The 18,724-nt window shown below is 50.1% G+C and overlaps 1 protein-coding gene across 8 annotated transcripts in view; it reads right to left on the bottom strand.

The window, feature by feature from the left end:
- The window catches only part of LOC134337569 (lipoprotein lipase-like), an 83,565-nt gene that overhangs the window by 32,563 nt on the left and 32,278 nt on the right, over positions 1 to 18,724 (bottom strand). For 7 of the 8 annotated variants that reach the window (XR_010016023.1, XR_010016024.1, XR_010016025.1 and 4 more), the window contains exons 5-7: positions 14,328 to 14,561; positions 12,134 to 12,376; positions 8,228 to 8,348 (exon numbers count right to left, since the gene is read on the bottom strand). Coding sequence is in view for 5 of the 8 variants with exons in the window: in XM_063032706.1 (XP_062888776.1) it covers positions 8,228 to 8,348; positions 12,134 to 12,376; positions 14,328 to 14,561 (598 nt within the window). In the remaining 3 variants the exon portion in view is untranslated. The remainder of the gene's footprint in view (positions 1 to 8,227; positions 8,349 to 12,133; positions 12,377 to 14,327; positions 14,562 to 18,724) is intronic. The other variant, XM_063032708.1, reaches the window with a different exon arrangement.

The following is an 18,724-nucleotide window of genomic DNA, read 5'->3' as shown; positions in this document are numbered from 1 at the left end:
AGGGAATTACAGAAGCATGAGGAGAGTTGGCCAGAATTGATTGGAAAAGAACACTGGCAGGGATGATGGCAGAGCAGCTACACCTGGAGCTTCTGGAAGCAATTCAGAAGGCACAGGATATATACATCCCAAAGAGGAAAGATTTCACAACCGTAGCTAACAAGAGAAGTCAGAGCCAGCATAAAAGCCAAAGAGAGGGCATATAATAGAGCAAAATTTAGTGGGAGGTTAGAGGATTGGGAGACTTTTTAAAACCAACAGAAAGCAAATAAAAGGTAAAGATGGAATACAAAAGTAAGCTAGCCAATAATATTAAAGGGGATACCAATGTGTATCAGATACATAAAGTGTAAAAGAGAGGCAAAAGTGGACATTGGACCAGTAGAAAACAATGGTGGCGAGGTAGTAATGGGGGAAAACAAAATGGCAGATGAACTGAATAAGTACTTTGCATCAGCCTTCACTGTGGAAGACACTAACAGTATGGTGGAAGCTCCAGGTATCGGGGAACTTGAAGTGTGTGAAGTTACCATTTCTAGAGAGAAGGTTCTTGGGGTTTATACCCCAGAGTTCTGAAAGAGGTAGCTGAAGAGATTGTGAAAGCATTAGTCATGACCTTTCAAAAATCACTAAATTCCGGAATGGTTTCGGAATACTGGAGAATTGCAAAAGTCGCTTCACTCTTCAAGAAGGGAGAGAGGCAGAAGTAAGAAAATTATAGGCTCATTATCTGTGGTCTATATTTATATTTTATGGTCTTATGGCCCTATGGATTAAGGAATAGCTTCTTTCCCTCTGCCATAAAATTTCTGAATGGACATTGAACCAATTAACACTACCTCACTACTTTTTTTTACACTAATTATTTAATTTAACTATATATTTATATACACATACATATGTATACACTTACAGTAATATACAGTTTTTATTATCTATTGCAATCTGCTCCTGACGCACAGGAACAAATTTCACGACATATGCCAGTGATATTAAACCTGACTTTGATTCTCTGTTGAAATTCTGGAAATTCATGAGCTTTTAGACAGAAGAAATGCCTCCATATCTCAGTATGAAATGGGTTTTGCCAACTCAGTGCCCACTTGCTTAATCCATCTGTGTGCCAACGCAGGCTCTGCGTCCACTTCATAACTTGCTAACTCATGGAATTATTGTATCACTAATCAACCCAGTTCCTTCTTACTTCATCCCATCTACCTCACCCACATGCTTTCCCCTCACCTGGCCTCACAATTTGTGTTCCTTCCCCTCTCCCCACCTCGTTATTCTGGCTTCTGCCCCCTTCTTTTCCAGTTTTCAAGGGTTTGAGCCAAAAACATTGGCACCATAAATGTTGCCTGACCTGTTAAGTTCCTCAGTATTTTGTGCCAAGTTGCTCAAGATTTCCATCTCTTGTGTTAATGACCTAGTTCCTTCCTGTTATCAATAATTGAGGCCCCAACACAGGTCCCTTTGCCAGTCCCACTAGTTGCTATGCCAATCTGCAAATAACTCATTTACTCTGACTATTAGTTATCCCCTCCCTTGTATCTGCCAATAACTTGCAGTAACCCCATGAGCTCTTCCCTTCCATTGGAAGCTTTTATTTGTACCGATTGATTCTGCTCCATTATTTGCTGAATATTCTGCTGTGAATTCCAGAACATTTATAAATATTAAGATAACTACCATTCAGTGTCCTACATTCACTTGCCCTTCTTCAATAGCAATATTAAATTTATGGTTTTCCACCCTCTGGGACCTCTCCAGGGCCCTGAGGATTTAGTTGATCCCAGCAAATGCTCCCCTGTGGCATCCCGAGACAGGAGGTGCTGGTGGGGGGGGTGGGGGGGGAGGGGGGAGCCAGATGTCCTGAGACGGCAAGATTTCCTGAAACGGGATCTCTTGGTGGGGGTCAGATGTCCAGAGACAGGATGTAATCATGGGGTCAGGTGACGCCGCTGTCAAGGCAGGACGTCACAATAAGGGAGAAGTCCTAGGAGAGGACAAAACTATAGGGGTGTTGTCCTGGGACAGGACGTCATGATGCCGGAGATGTTCCAGGGCAGGAGATGTCCTGGGACAGGAGGTCCTGTGGGCAGGAAATTCCCTGGAACATGAGATCCCAATTGGAGAAATGTCCCGATACACGGTCCCAGTGGGTAGTGGAGGAAAGACTTCTCAAGAAGGGATATCCTATAAGGGAGACATTCCAAGACATGAGGTCCCAGTGTGGGGTGGTTGTAGATATCTGTGGAAGAAGGTCCAGATACGATGATGTCCCAAAGCACAAGGCACCAATGTGGTGAGGTGAGATATACCTCATGAGACAGGAGGACACAGTGAGTGGGGAGACCTCTCAAAACAGGACAGGTGAGGGGGGATGTCTTGGGACAGGAGATCCCGTAGGAGGATGTCCCTTTGGGAGCGACAGCCTGAGACAGAAGGTTCCAGGAGGGGCACGTCCCAACACAGGAAGAGGGGACTTCTCAAGAAAGGACAACCAGGTAGGGGAAACATCCCGAGAGAAGAGGTCCTGGTGGGGAAGGGGTGATGTCCCGAGACAGAAATGACTATTGTGTGTTGGGGGGGGGGCGATGAGGTGGATAAGCATCCTTAGAAGGAGAGTCGCAGTAGCAGGGATATTCCAAAGCAGAATGTCTCAATGAGAAAGACATCCCGAGACCGGGGTTCCCAGTGTGGGGTGGGGAGGGGGGTGGATTCATCGTGAAACAGGATCCCCCTGGAGAGGTCTGGAGACACGAGGTCCAGGTGGAAGTGGAGACATTCAGAGACAGGAGATCCTGGTAGGGAGGAGATGTCCCAAGACAGGAGGTCTCAGTGGAAGAGATATCCTGAGACTGGAGGTCCCGGGACGAGACTGGAGGTCCCGGTGGAGGAGATGTCTCGAGACTAGAGGTCCCAGTGGAGGAAATGTCCCAAGACAGGAGGTCCCGGTAGAAGAGATGTCCCGAGACTGGAGGTCTCAGTGGAAGAGATATCCTGAGACAGAAGGTCCCAGGACGAGACAGAAGGTCCAGGTGGAAGAGATGTCCCGAGACTGGAGGTCCCGGTGGAGAAGGTGTCTCGAGACTGGAGGTCCCGGTGGAGGAGATGTCCCAAGACAGGAGGTCTCAGTGGAAGAGATATCCCGAGACAGGAGGTCCCGGTGGAGGAGACGTCCCAAGACAGGAGGTCTCAGTGGAAGAGATATCCTGAGACAGAAGGTCCCTCTTGAAGTAGCCATCCTCGGACATGAGGTGCCAGTGGGGGGACGTCACGAGAAAGGAGGTCTCAATGGAGGAGCTATCCCGAGACTGGAGGTCCCAGTGGAGGAGATGTCCTGAGACTGGAGGTTCCAGTGGAGGAGACGTCCAGGTCAGGAGGTCTCAGTGGAGGAGATATCCCGAGACTGGAGGTCCCAGTGGAGGAGATGTCCCAAGACTGGAGGTCCCGGTGGAGGAGACGTCTCGAGACTGGAGGTCTCAGTGGAAGAGATATCCTGAGACAGAAGGTCTCAGTGGAGGAGACGTCCCAAGACAGGAGGTCTCAGTGGAAGAGATGTCCTGAGACAGAAGGTCCCAGTGGAGGAGATGTCCCGAGACTGGAGGTCCCGGTTGTGGAGATGTCCCGAGACTGGAGGTCCCGGTGGAGGAGACGTCCCGAGACTGGAGGTCTCAGTGGAAGAGATATCCTGAGACAGAAGGTCTCAGTGGAGGAGATGTCCTGAGACTGGAGGTCCCGGTGGAGGAGACGTCCCAAGACTGGAGGTCCCAGTGGAGGAGATATTCTGAGACAGAAGGTCCCTCTTGAAGTAGCCATCCTCGGACATGAGGTGCCAGTGGGGGGACGTCATGAGAAAGGAGGTCTCAATGGAGGAGCTGTCCCAAGACTGGAGGTTCCGGTGGAGGAGACATCCTGAGACAGGAGGTCCCGGGACAAGACAGGAGGTCCTGGTGGAGGAGATGTCCCGAGACAGGAGATCCCGGTGGAGGAGACGTCACGAGACAGGAGGTCCTGGTGCAGGAGCAGTCATGAGACAGGAGGTCCCAGTGGGTGGGGAGACCTACTCAGACGAGAGGTCACGAGAGGGGGTCATTACAGGACAGGAGATCCTGTGGGAGGAGATGAACTGAGACAGGAGCTCCCTTCATGAAAGAATACCAGAGACAGAAGGTTCTGGTAGGGGACATGTCCTGAGACAATAAGAGGAGGAGACTTCTCAAGACAGGATGACCTGTCCAGAGAGAAGAGGTTCCATGGTAGAGGGGAGAGGTGCAAAAATCTGTGAACGAACGTCCCGGTAGGAAAGATATCCCGATGGCAGAATCATCCTGAGACAGCATGTCACGATGGGGGTGGGGAGACTTCCTGAGACAGATGGTTCTGTTGTGAGGTGGGGGGTGTTGAGGTAGGTAGACACTTCCAGAAAAGATGTACCTGTCAGAAAGTCCCAAAACAGAAAGTCTCGATGGGGAAGTTGTCCCAAGAAAGGAGATCCTGGTGGAAGGGGGAGCCGAAGACATCTCAAGACAAGAATACCCAGTGTGGGGTGAGGGAGGGGGAAGATGTCTCGAAAAAGGATGTCCCAGTGGAGGTGGAGATGTCTGGAGATTGGAGATCCTGGTAGGGCGGAGATGTCCCGACATAGGAGATCCCTTTGGGAAGAGTGACATACTGAGAAAAGAAGTCCAGATTGTGGTGGGGGGGGGAAGATTACTTTGGACATGAGGATGTCTTGGTAGGGGAGGCACTCAAAGACAGAAGTTCCCGGTGGTGGAGACGTCTGGGAGCAGAAGGTCCCAGTGGAGGAGCTGTCCGGAGACCAAAGGTCCCAGTGGAGGAAGTGTCCCAAAACAGGTGTCCCCTTGGGAAAGTAGACATGCTGAGACAGGAGGTACCTTTGGGAAGGGAGACATCGTGAGACAAGAGATCCAGGTTGTTGGGGAGCGGGAGATGACTTTAGCAGGAGGTCCCAGTGTAAAGGGGAAATGTTGTGGTAGGAGAGTCAAACTGTGACAGGAGGTTACAATGGTGGAGACAACATGAGACAGGAGGTCACAGTGGAAGAGCCATCGTCAGGCAGGAGGTGCCGGTGGCTGAGACATTACCAGACAGGAGGACCTGGTGCGGGGCTGATACTCCAAGACAAGTTGAAACAGTGGGGGAGTTGTCCTGGGATGGGACATCGTGGTAGGGGAGACATCGTGGGACAGGAGGACTAGTTGGGAAAATGACCTGAAACAAGGTCCCAGTGGGGGAGGTGGGGTGCTGATCTCACAAAAGGGACATCCCCGTAGGAGAAACATCCCAAGACAAGAGAACCCAGTGTGGAACGGGTGGAGACATCTGTGAAAGCAGGTCCAGGTAGGGACAACTTCCCAAAACAGAAAGTTTGATGTCCTGATGGGGCAGAGGTAGACCTCAGGACACAGGAGGTCACATGAGGGGAAACATCCCGGGACAGGAGATCCTGTGGGAAGAGATGTCTCAAGACAGGAGTTCCGTTAGTGAGAGGGACAGCCTGAGACAGTTGGTTCCTGTAGGGGACATGCGTCAAGTCAAGAGGCTCTTAAATGGATGAGACATCTCAAAACAGAAAATCAGATGTCCCGCTGGGGATGGGGAGAATTCCTGAGAAAAAGATCCTGTTGGAAGGTGGAGGTGAAGGCATCCTGAGATAGGAGCTTCCGGTGTGGGGTGAAGATATCTCAAAACAGGATGTCCTGGCAGGGGCGGAGACATCCCAAGACAGGAGGTCCCCTTTGGAAGGAAGATCTACTGAAACCTACTGTGGGAGGGGGCGTGAGATTACTTTGGACATGAATATGTCATGGTACGGGAGACATCCTGAGACATTAGCTCCCAGTGGGGGAGATGTCCTGAGACAAGAGGTCAGGAGGTCCCTGTGGAATAGACATCCCAAGATAGGAGGTTCCATTGGGAAAGAGAAATCCAGGTTGAGGGGGGTGGGGGGAATGATTAGTTTAGATAGGAAGTCCCTGTGTAAGGTGAGTGGGGGTAGGGTAAGATGTTTCGATACAGGATGTCATAGTAGGGGAAAAGTCCCAAGTCAGGAGATCCTGGAGGAGAAGATTTCCTGAGACAGGGTGCCAGTAGGGAGGCATCACATTTCAGGAAGAGCCAGTGGGTGAGATGTCCTTTCTTGCTACATCTCCTCTCAACCAGGACCCTGTGTACGGATATTTCCCTAACTGAGACAACCTGTTTTGGGATGTCTATCACACCAGGACATCTCCCAAAGCATGATTTCCTGTCTCACCCCACCTAATGGAACCTCCTGCCTCATGTTTTTTCCTGAACCCCACCAGAAACTCCTGTTTTGGGATACCTCTCCCATCCAGACCTCCTGACTCTGGACATCTAACCCTCACTGGTACTTCCTCCTTGGGACATCTTCCTGCAGCTGGTACTTCCTGTCTCAGGATGACTCCCTATTCCCTCTCCATCAGGACGTCCTGTCTCAGGATGACTCCCTATTCTCTCTCCATCAGGACATCCTGTCTCAGGATGACTCTGTATTCCCTCTCCATCAGGACGTCCTGTCTCAGGATGACTCCGTATTCCCTCTCCATCAGGACGTCCTGTCTCAGGATGACTTCCTATTCTCTCTCCATCAGGACGTCCTGTCTCAAGACATTCTGTCTCAGGATGACTCCCTATTCTCTCTCCATCAGGACGTCCTGTCTCAGGACATTCTCTATCAGGAAGTCTCCCCAGTCTACAGACCCCACCAGCATCTCCTGTCTCAGGAGATCTCCCAGGGCTTCCTGTCTTGGGACGTCTCCTCACCTGATCAGGACCTCTTTGTTTGGATGTCGTCCCCTACCCCTCCACCATGACCTCCTTTCTCAGGATGATTACCCCATCAGGACCTTCTGTTTTGGGACCTCCCCTACTGGTACCTTCTTTTTCAACCTGCCCTCACACCAGGACTTCTTATCTTGGGATGTTGCCCCCACTGGGACTTCCTTTCTTGAGACATCTTCCCCACATCCCCACCAAGGCCCTGTCTCAGGACATTTCCTGAGTTGGGACCTCAGTCGTAGCAAGGACTAGGCCTCAAGCCGCAGTGTCACCTGTTTGCACTAAAGTTAGTGTCATCAGCCAACCTACTATGCTACACTCGGTCGCCTCTTCCAATTATTTGATTTATATCATGAACAGTTGTGGGACCAGCAATGATCCCTGCTGTACCCTGGTCACCATTGTCTACCAACCAGAGAAACACCTATTTATCACAACTCTCTGGGACAAGTCTTTCATGTGGCACCTTATCAAATGCCTTCTGAAAGTCTAAATATACAACATCCACCTGTTACCCTCTATCCACTCTCCTCATTACATTCAGACACTGAGTCATGTAAAACTCCATTGACAGCTCTGATGTATCTTGAAGTGAGGTCCTGAGACAGATAGCTGTCACTCCCATCAGGAGGAACACGCAGCCTGCACAAGTAATAGGACAGGGTGCCTTATCAAAGCACACTCACAAACAGTGGCAGGGAATGGACACTATTATTGAGAATAAAACTGCCTCTCTCAGAAGCGCTTTGCATATGGGAGTATGGTCACTCCAGACAGAGTGATTTAAAAATGACTCAGTAATTGTTCTTGTGACATTGGCTAAAGGATAAACTTTGACACAAGGATCATGGGTAATTCTGTCTGCTCTGTAAGACCCTGCTGTGGAATCTTGGCTTTGAAGGAGGGAACACGATGATTTGGGATCCCTGTGCAGTGGGACGGCACAGTTAGATCAGGCAGGAAGAACGGTGGGTGGTGCTGGGCAGGTGGGGGAGTATTACAATCTTCAATAGCTTCTGGGCAAGATTCTGAAGCTGCAGGAGGGTCGGGGTGCTGGTGGGTACGCAATGGTGAATGTTGGCTCGAAATGGGAGTAGAGAAGGGATGGGGAGGGGTTGCTGTGGGTGTGGGGAAAGAATCGGGTTGGGGTGGAGGGTGGGGGGAGGATGAGGAGGCTGGAATTACTCAGTAGCTATCGGAAGGTTGCGCTGAAGTAAAGGTATGATCGGAGGCTTCAGCCCCCACCGCAGGCACCCACTGAGAACAGCATCTTCTCACATCCAATTCTGCAGCCAGTCAGCGAGTCCAGGAAGAAACGGTGTTATCTCACGCAAATCGGCACTGGGCTTCTGAGCTTCTACTCAGAGGCTGAGCCCATGGTGTCAGAAATCTGACTCACGTTTCAATGTGAAGGTTCTCAGCATCACCCTTGGTCCCATGAAGAGATACAGACAGCGTGGGATCGATGTCGAAGTGGGTAATCCCGCTGGAGAAGTGAATCTTCAGTTGATAGTGATAAACTGGGAAGAAGAGAAAGTACAGTTGGTTACTATCCGTTTGCAGCCTCTGGCGGCTGCACTGTTCCAGATGTCCTCAGCCTGAGTTGTGGTCAGACCTTCCTACGGAGACAGCAGGGCTTTCCTGGAGAATTACACTGGGCCTAAAAGACAGGATGCTCCTTATCTCAGGGACAAAGCCCAGCTCCACAGCCAGTGGGGGCCCCACTGCTGATGCCAGTGGAAAAGCCCAGTCTCCAGAGGGCAGCACTCATGCCAGGGCACAAGGGTGGTGGAACAGTGTTGTTGTAGAACACCCTGAGACACAGTGTCTGTGTAATGGCCAGTCACTGCTATTTGATTTATAACTCACTGGATTATGATGGTGCTTTATGATTGATGCACCCACCCACCCCAGATCCTCAGCAGCTCATTTTCCACCCAGGGCACCTACCCCTGAAGCCCCCTGCTCAAACTTCTTTGAAAGACTGGCTATTGGTGTCAGGGGCTTAAAGCAGCAAATGGGCCTGAGGCAGGTCGGTGAACACAGCCCCACCACTGCTGCAGCACTGAAGTGTCCCTCCAGCCACAATCCCAGGGGATGTGAGTCCGTCTACACTCTCAACAGGAAGCAAGGAACAGAAAGAACTCAGTACATAGCTCCTGAATCAGTGACGATCCCCACTAATCTGAGCTGATTCTATCAACTACAGACTCGCTTTCAAGAACGCTTCACAATTCATGTTCTCAGCATTATATTTTTATTTTATTTGCACAGTTTGTCTCCTTTTGTACGTTGCTGATTTGCTAGGCTTCATGTATACAGTTTTTCTTTGTAAATTATATTTGCAAATGGCACAAAAAATAATCTCAGGGTAGTATACGGTAACATATACTGTATGTACTTTAATAATAAACATACTTCGAACTTTGTAGCTGACTGCTTTGGTGTTTCTGCATTACTGATTCAAACTTTCTAACCAGGTACATTAACCCATTCCCAATAAAGACCCCTCCCAGGAGTGCACCAGCTGCTGCCTGGGTGAGTGAACTTTAGTCATGGAGAGAGAGTCGACAGGCTGGGCTTGACTTGCTGGAGTAAAGGAGCCTGAGTGGTGACTCAGTATTCATATACATATGAATTCATAAGGAGCATAGATAGGACAGATATTCAGAATCCTTTCTGAGATATCAAACACGTGAAGAGATATGTTAAGATGAGAGGAGGGTGTTTGAAAGGTAACCTGAGGGGTAAGTTTTTGTTCTCACACAGAGATTGATAACTGGAACATGCTGTCTGAGGTGGTAGAATCAGATGCAATTTATCAGAGGGATTTGGATGAATAATTAAATGGGCAAAGCCTCGAAGGACGTGGTCCTTTTGCAGGTAAATATGATCAGTATCGACGGGAAAGGTAGAGAGCCCAAGGGCCTGTCTCTGTGCCCTGCAATTCAGACTCTACAACACAGCGGCAGGCAATTCGTTCCATCGAGTCTGTGCTGCCTCCGTACACCCACGGCCAGGCAAGGTGATCTATGACATAAGAGATTTTGCATGTGCTGGAAATCTTGAGCAATACACACAAAATGCTGGTGGAACTCAGCAGTCAAGCAGGAGAGGAATAAGCCTGGACTTTTCATCAGGTGCTCTTTGCTGACTATTGATCCAACGTTGTCTCTCTTTCCCTGCTCTCTCACTGTACGTTGGTCAATCCTCACCATCTCCTGACCGGTCAGTTGGTTTGTCAGTTAGTATAAACTGTGTCTGTTAGTGAAGGATCCATTTGTCACCAGAAACGCTAACTCCCTGTGTCTCTGTCAGAAATAATCTGGTCCTAGGGCACTTGGCCCAATGACTGGATTGTAAAATATTAAGCCATTTCACAGGAACATTCTGAACCAAACTACGTGTGGGAAAAGATTAGCGGAGGCTTGGTCGGACAGCTGGATTTTAAGGAGTGTTGGAAAGAATTCCAGAACCAGGGACAGGAGAATGGAATCACAAATGAAGGGTCTCAGCTTGAAATGTCAACTGTTTACTCTTTGCCATAGATGCTGTCTGGCCTGCTGAGTGCCTTCAGCACTTTGTGTGTGTTGCTTTGTTTATTGTTGTCATGTGTACTGAGGTACTGTAAAAATCTTTGACATGCATGCCATCTGTGCTGATCACTTCACCACATCAATGCATCAAGGTAATACAAGACAATACAATAAGCGAATGTGGAATTAGTGTTACAGTTACAGAAAAATGCAGTGCAGACAGACAATAAGGTGAAATAGAATTGAGATTTAAATGAGTAGACCAATTATAATAGAAGTAAAGAGTAGATCTGCAGAGAGCAGCAAGTCCATAATGGGGCTGTTTGATCCATCATACCCTCTGCTATCCAAGACTGGTCTATAAACACATGAAGACCAGATAGCCCAAAGGAGGGAGCAGTAGCCCAGGACTGGAGGTGTGTGGGTTCCACAGCCGGGCCAACAATGGTGTCTGTCTTGTAGGTCATGTCAGGGGTTGGCTGTGAGTCAATCCTGATGTGGAGCTGGGGCCACCTACTCCTCTGAGGGACATGTGAACCAGGTGGGTTTATGCTGAACAAACCCCTCCTCCTCCATTGTTAAAGTTCCAGCAGACCTGGCCAAGGTGGGATTTTTCTGTAGGCCAGCTTGCTGACCCACCTGTCCCAGAACCCTGTGTGCCAAGAGGCGCAGAGCTGGCCGGGGGAGGTGTTGAAACAGAATGCAGATAAGGTTATGGAGGTGGGAACGAGGGAAGCTGGCCAGGGGAGGTGTTGAAACAGAATGCAGATAAGGTTATGGAGGTGGGAACGAGGGAAGCCCATGGTCTGAAGGTCACACTGGGGCCTAAGATGAGATGAGATGTGCATGTGGCACAGCGGAAGTCGGGAGGGGTGGGTGTTAGGGAGGAGAAGGGATCCTTGTTATGGAACAGAGAGTGAGATGTGTGTGGTGTCAGAACTGGAGGGTAGCTAAACCCCTGCTTGTCTCAGACACCAGGCAGGGGAGGGGCAGTTAAAATGCCTGGGCTCCCAGACCATGCTGGTCTGTGATGGTGCCAGTGGCTGGTGGTCTCAGGTTGTGCAGGTGTGAGGTGTGGGCCTGCCCTGGTTCAGGTCTGATCTGAGGCTGGTGGGGGAGTGATGTTTCATTGGGCCAGGATAGTGCCCTGGGTCAGCACAGAATCCTCAGACTCTATCTCAGCCCCATCACCTTCCCACCACCCAGTCAAAATCATAGCAGCCCACACAATTTCCCCACAGCCCCGAGAAGGCTCCGACAGATACTCCAGTAAGTTCCAGGTCATCACCTTTGAACAAAATGATAAAACAACTTTCCTCCAACCATGCCCATAGTACGATCTCCAGAATAACTGCCCCCCCCTACCCCTGACTGCATAGAACGGCCTCCCAGTCGGAACAGACGGACCTCTTCCAGCTCTCTTCCAAACTCCTCAAACTGCACCTCACTGTGAGATCCTCCCCATTATGGACAGGAGTTGGTAAATCCTTCCTGGTAAACTCCATTCACCCACTCACCAGCAGAGACCAGTCAGGGGAGATTAAATTCCCTGGTTTGGATCTTACACCTGAAAAGACAAGAATGAATGGCCTTTGGGGCCCCTCCCCCAGAGAAAATCACCCATCCCAGCCCCTCCCTCAGAGAGATCCCACTGTCCTGGCCTCTTCCTCAAAGAGAAACCCCCTGCCCTAGCCCCTCCCTCAAAGAGACACCCTACTCAGAGAGTATCCCCTGCCCGGACCCCCTCGCTGCTCTCACACCGCCCCTACCTCGGAAAGGCATCTCAGCTCTGGTCCTCAGGTACATCTTGCTGGCCCTCTTGTTGCAGATCCGTGTCACACCGTAGCCCAGCGTATTGCATCGATTCTTGCGGCAGCTCAGACATATGCCTTTCTCGAAGGAGTGGTGGTTGCTGCAGCGAAACGCCATGCATGGCTGATCACTGTGCAGCAAGGAGTCGATGAAAAGGTGGATGGATCTCTCGTGCTCACACTTCACAGCTTCCGAGAATGCTGTGGGGAGACAGAGACGTGGTGGTCAGCATCTGTGTACACCACACCGCACACGGGGTGACCCTCCACCCATAACCCGGCTCAACTCTCAGAGTGAACCACGGGCCTTGATATACCAGATCGCTGCTCCATTACCCACAACCCTCCCATCCCTCCCTCCACCACGGGTAACAACAGGTCAATCCCCACCACCAACAGTGCGATGACAATGGACCAATTTCCTTCCCCCAACAGAGAGAGCAGTAGACCAATTGCTCCCTGTCTCTCCCTACATATCACCATGTGGGTGACAATTGATCAATCCTCTCCTGTTCCCTCTCCTGCTGGAATGACTAAAGATCAATTGCACCCCCCGCTTCGGCTTTGAACTGTTACCCACATTACTGAGGTGACACCCAACCTAAGGTCCCTGACTCAAGCTGCCTGATCTAAGGTCTAAAGATTGAGGGAGCTTGAAGGGTTTGGTAGGTCAGCACCTGAGAGGGTCTTTCTTCAGCTTCTGGAGGGGGACACCTGAGGGATCAACATTTATTATCCAGCTCCAGATGCTGGAGTTCTCCCTTGGTGCCATTGTGACGGGAGTCCCACAGCATCATTAATCTTGAGAAGATACACACAAGATTCTCCAGATGCTGGAGTCTGGAGAAACACACAGAAAATGCTGGAGAAACTCAGCAGGTCAGGCAGCATCTATAGACAGAAATGAACAGTTTACTTTCAGCGCTTATGAAAAATCTCAGCCCGAAATAGTGACAGTTGACTTCCCCCTATAGATGCTGCCTGACCTGCCGAGTTCCTTCAGTATTTTGTGTGTGCTACTCAATAATCTCTAGGTTAGCATGGTGCGTAGGTGGAGGGGAACCTGTACATGGCAATGTTCCCACTTCCTTTGTCCTTTTCAGTCCCACAGGTCAGCACTTTGAGAGGTGTTGCTGTGGCTGCCTGGTTGAGTAACTGCAGTACATTTTACAGATGCTGCACACTACAGTCTACTGGTGGGACACCTCACTGAACACTGAGGACAGTGGATTGATCACAGGGAGATCAGACTGGTGCAAGTTGGACTGCTCTGTGTCCTGCGCCCATTGGGTGAGACAATAACTGGGGGCAAAGCCCACAGCCTGCAAAGGAGAGGGTGGTGTCTGAGTTCTGCATGCCCCCTCCTAGAGGACCTGGAGTTGGATCTACGCCCAGGCTGACATGGTTACTCTCACCACCTCACTGTAGTGCCTGCACCACCCCTTTGACAACATCCCAGGTTGCTTCTCTGATTCACTAGGATTGTGGACACCTGGATGTTCAAAGGACAGTTTGGAAACATTTGTTACAGAAAGTGGGACAGGAAATTATCATAGATGGCCATTGGCAGGGGAACTGAAGCTGTTTTCCATACTGGGAGATCTTTGTTGATTGGACATCACCAGGAGCATCACTGGACTTTTAACTTCTAACTCATGACTTTGGTGGTAGATACCAGTGTGTCCAAGTTTGCTTTGGAAAAGTGAGCCGTTAGGAGACAGATAGGAAATGTTGTGGGAACAGGAGGGGCGTCACACACCCTGGTTTTGAAGTAGATGGAATTCCCATAAAACGGGGAGAAACTAGTCTGTCTGCAATGTTTGGTGTGACGTTCTTGAAATGCGTGAAGTGAACCTGGAGAGATGGTGACAGCTGGTGCTTTGGCTTCTAATGTGAGGGCTGGAGGATGAATGGGGCCATCTGCTAGGTTTCGAGCTCTGTTGGTCTCACTTGGTGCAGCTTTGGCCTCTGTTGGATCGAACTGGAGTCAATGTCACGTGATCACTGGGACTGGAGGCTTGTCCCAAGGAGACACCGAACAAGATCAACAGATACCAGTTTGCCCACCAGCACCCAGTCTCCCAGGCAGGATGTAGGCCAGCATCCTGGAGCAGGTACCTCAGTAACCACACCATCTCACCCTCACTCTTACCATAAATACCATACATGGCAATGTTGTTCACGGCCCTCTGTAGGTCACAGCCTGGTTGAGAGTGGCCTCCATTTGGGTAGATGTCAACGTGTCCCACGGGCTGTCGGATCCCAATACTCAGCCCCAGAGACTGCCTCGTGAAGGTGTGGATGACATCAACAAAAATGGCATCATCCGGGGACAGGCGCTCCTCAGCGTGGACCCCCTCGAACACCGGCCCTGCCGGATCCAGCCCTGGAAGGAAGGACCAACACACACTCATGGCACCACTACTTTCACTGTGTACGGCCTCTCCCTCTGATCTGGTACAGTTCTGCTCAGAATGTGTCTTGAATCAGCACAGCTGGTATTGAGCGTTGGGGTGAGGAGGGACAGGTCCCAGTGCAGGGACGATCATGGACTGTCACAGGATACCCTAAGCTGAAGCAAGGAGGAGGAATTGAGGGTACTAACACAGGCATATTGCAGCATCATCGTTTAGTGAGGGAAATGACAGCAGTGTATGGTTCCTGAAGTCTTCAGGCAAGCATTACAACAGACAAAAGGTTGTAAATCAGTTAAAGAAACAATGAGAGGTGTTGGAACACCCGCAAATAGAGCCACATGTTGAATTCAGACACTGAGGCCAACCACTGACATACAAGACACCCCAGACACACTGAAAGATGAGGAAGCACATTTCCGAAAAATGCAAGAACAAGGAAGTATTTAAAAGGGAACTGAGGAGCAACTTTTCACACAGAGGGTAGTAAGTATATGGTTCAGGCAGGTACTATAGTATCATTTAAGAAGCACTCTAATAGGCCCATTGAGGGGCAGTGCTCAAAGTGATATGGGCCATACACAGGACATTGGGACTGGCTGGGTGGTCACTGCGGTTGCTATGGTCACTGGACTCGTTGAGCTGAAGGGTCTGTACCTATGCTGTATTGCTCGTTGACTCTGTCTACCAAATAGTGCCAACTCAAGATGGTACAACTGTCAGTTCTGAGCATTGCCAAGATGGAGGAAGCAGACATGTCTGAAACTCCAGAATAAACTTGCAATGTAGCTCATTTGTGGATTCAGTGGCCAAGGGATGAGGTACTGGCTCTGAGGCACACACACTGAGTAAGCCAGCTACAGACTCCATCCATTGCATAGTTTACCAGTGTTAGAGGATGAAACAGGGACTGGGACACATGGATCTGACTATGAAATGGCAAAGGGGAAGGACAAACGTTTTCTCCATCAAGGGACAAACGGAAGTTATCCAATTGGTCTTCAGAGTTTCCAAATATCAGAGCTACCAATGAGATGCTGGAAAAGGCGCTGAGCCTTGGAGAACTACCGTGGCCTCCACAGAATCCAATAGCGGGAGGGGCTCAAGATCTTCAGCTAATGTCCAGCGAATAGGGAGATGTTCAAAACATGGAGACACATGAGACTGCAGATGCTAGAATCTGGAAAAGCAAACAAACTGCTGGAAACTCCGCACATCAAGCGACGTCAATGGTGAGAGGGGGGAATTATCTACATTTCAGGGTGAAATCCTGCATCAGGGTGGGGAACTGAGATAACACGGCCAATATAAAGAGGACAGAGGGAGTGGTGAGACAGGAGTCCACCATTCCACTCCAGTCCACTTATAACCTGAGACTCCTTTTTGCCCATTCCCCTTCTCCTTATGCTGGCCATCTCCCCTCTGCACTCTCAGTTTTGACCAGAAATGTCAACAATTCATTTCCCTCCCATAGATGCTGCTTGACCTGCTGAATTCATCCAGTAGATTATTTAACATTTAATGCTTGGTTGGTAAAGTTGTATGTAAAAGGGCCCAAGATATTCATTGGCCCAATTGTGTGGAGATACAAGAGGCAGGATGAAGGAGGAGCTTGTGGAGACAATCGAGCTGAGAAGGTGTGGGTCTCAAGAATGGTCGAGAGCCTGAACTGGTGAGTTGGATAGCTGACGAGATCCCAGCAGAGGCAAAAGAGTGGGCCAGTGAATACAAAACGAGTGGAGACTGCAGGCTACAAAAGGAGCAATGTCACCCAAAGAACACACAGCTAGAAAATCTGAATCACTTCCCATCCCAGTGCAGCTACTGGTCACTTGGCAAAGGTATCAGATACCACCTCCCCATGGAACAGCTACATCATGTACCACACACCACAGGACAGGCGTACAACATACCACACACCACAGGACAGGCGTACAACATACCACAACACCACAGGACAGGCGTACAACATACCACACACCACAGGACAGGCGTACAACGTACCACACACCACAGGACAGGCGTACAACGTACCACACACCACAGGACAGGCGTACAACATACCACAACACCACAGGACAGGCGTACAACGTACCACACACCACAGGACAGGCGTACAACATACCACACACCACAGGACAGGCGTACAACGTACCACACACCACAGGACAGGCGTACAACGTACCACACACCACAGGACAGGCGTACAACGTACCACACACCACAGGACAGGCGTACAACATACCACACACCACTAGAAAGGCGTACAACGTACCACACACCACTAGAAAGGCGTACAACGTACCACACACCACAGGACAGGCGTACAACATACCACACACCACAGGACAGGTGTACAACGTACCACACACCACAGGACAGGCGTACAACATACCACACACCACAGGACAGGTGTACAATGTACCACACACCACAGGACAGGCGTACAACATACCACACACCACTAGAAAGGCGTACAACGTACCACACACCACAGGACAGGCGTACAACATACCACACACCACAGGACAGGCGTACAACGTACCACACACCACAGGACAGGCGTACAACATACCACAACACCACAGGAGAGGTGTACAACATACCACACACCACAGGACAGGCGTACAACGTACCACAACACCATTGGACAGGTGTACAACGTACCACACACCACAGGACGGGCGTACAACATACCACACACCACAGGACAGGCGTACAACATACCACACACCACAGGACAGGCGTACAACGTACCACAACACCATTGGACAGGTGTACAACGTACCACACACCACAGGACGGGCGTACAACATACCACACACCACAGGACAGGCGTACAACATACCACAACACCACTGTTCAGGTGTACAACATACCACAACACCACTAGAAAGGCGTACAATGTACCACGCACCACAGGACAGGTAAACAGTGGGTCACTGCATTCCGGGGCGGGTACCCAATGGGTCACGGCATTCTGGGGCGGGTACCCAGTGGGTCACGGCATTCAGGGGTGGGTATCCAGTGGGTCACGGCATTCTGGGGTGGGTACCCAGTGGGTCACGGCATTCTGGGGCGGGTACCCAGTGGGTCACTGCATTCCGGGGCAGGTAAACAGTGGGTCACGGCATTCCGGGGCGGGTAAACAGTGGGTCACTGCATTTCGGGGGCGGGTACCCAGTGGGTCACGGCATTCCGGGGCGGGTACCCAGTGGGTCACTGCATTCCGGGGCAGGTAAACAGTGGGTCACGGCATTCCGGGGCGGGTACCCAGTGGGTCACGGCATTCCGGGGCGGGTACCCAGTGGGTCACTGCATTCCGGGGCGGGTAAACAGTGGGTCATGGCATTCCAGGGCAGGTAAACAGTGGGTCACTGCATTCCAGGACAGAGCATTGCACAACATTTTATCACAGCACAAGACAGGCATGGGTGCTGCAGTTAGTGCGATGCTATTACAACCTAGAATATTGTAGTTCAATTCTGATATCATCTGGAAAAAGTTTTATGTCTTCCCTGTGGAATCTGTGGGTTTCCTCTGGGTCATCTGGTTTACTCCCACAGTCTGAAGACATACTGGTCAGTAAAGAGATAGATAGACAGACTGCTTGTCCAGGAGTGAAACAGCAAACCTACTTGTTTGAGGAGCCCTCAATTTAACTCAGCCTTCTGAGATTGGGTTTGAGGAGATCCAAGCATGAACAGAAGGGACAACCCAGGATTAGCATAGCTGGAGAGTTGTTGGTTATGGAGTGTACTGCATTGTGATATGCAAAGAAGAAATTGGCAAGTTTCTGATTCAGTGTTAATGTTGTGTGTTCTGCTGACATTGCTCACAGTGCATTCTTTAGACTCTGAACAAACCTTTCCACCAAGCCATTTGTTCCTGGGTTCTATGGTGCAGATGTAATACGTCTTACTCCATTCATTTTCAGGAATGACTGAAACTTCCACCACAAACTTCCTTGCAGGGAGGCTTTTCAGCACATCAACAGTGTGTGAGGCTGTACTGGAGGCTACTGGGAAAACTTCTCACCGCTTTGTAGCTGCATCCACTACTATCAAAAAAAGCATGTCCATGAATTGTCCAGCAAAATCTATATGCATCCTCTGCCAATGTAATGCAGGCCATG

Source organism: Mobula hypostoma, chromosome 24 (genome assembly GCF_963921235.1).
Source record: "Mobula hypostoma chromosome 24, sMobHyp1.1, whole genome shotgun sequence".
NCBI classification, from domain to species: domain Eukaryota; kingdom Metazoa; phylum Chordata; class Chondrichthyes; order Myliobatiformes; family Myliobatidae; genus Mobula; species Mobula hypostoma.
The sequence above is the reverse complement of the archived record's forward strand: the minus strand, read 5'-3'. Positions and strand labels throughout refer to the sequence as shown.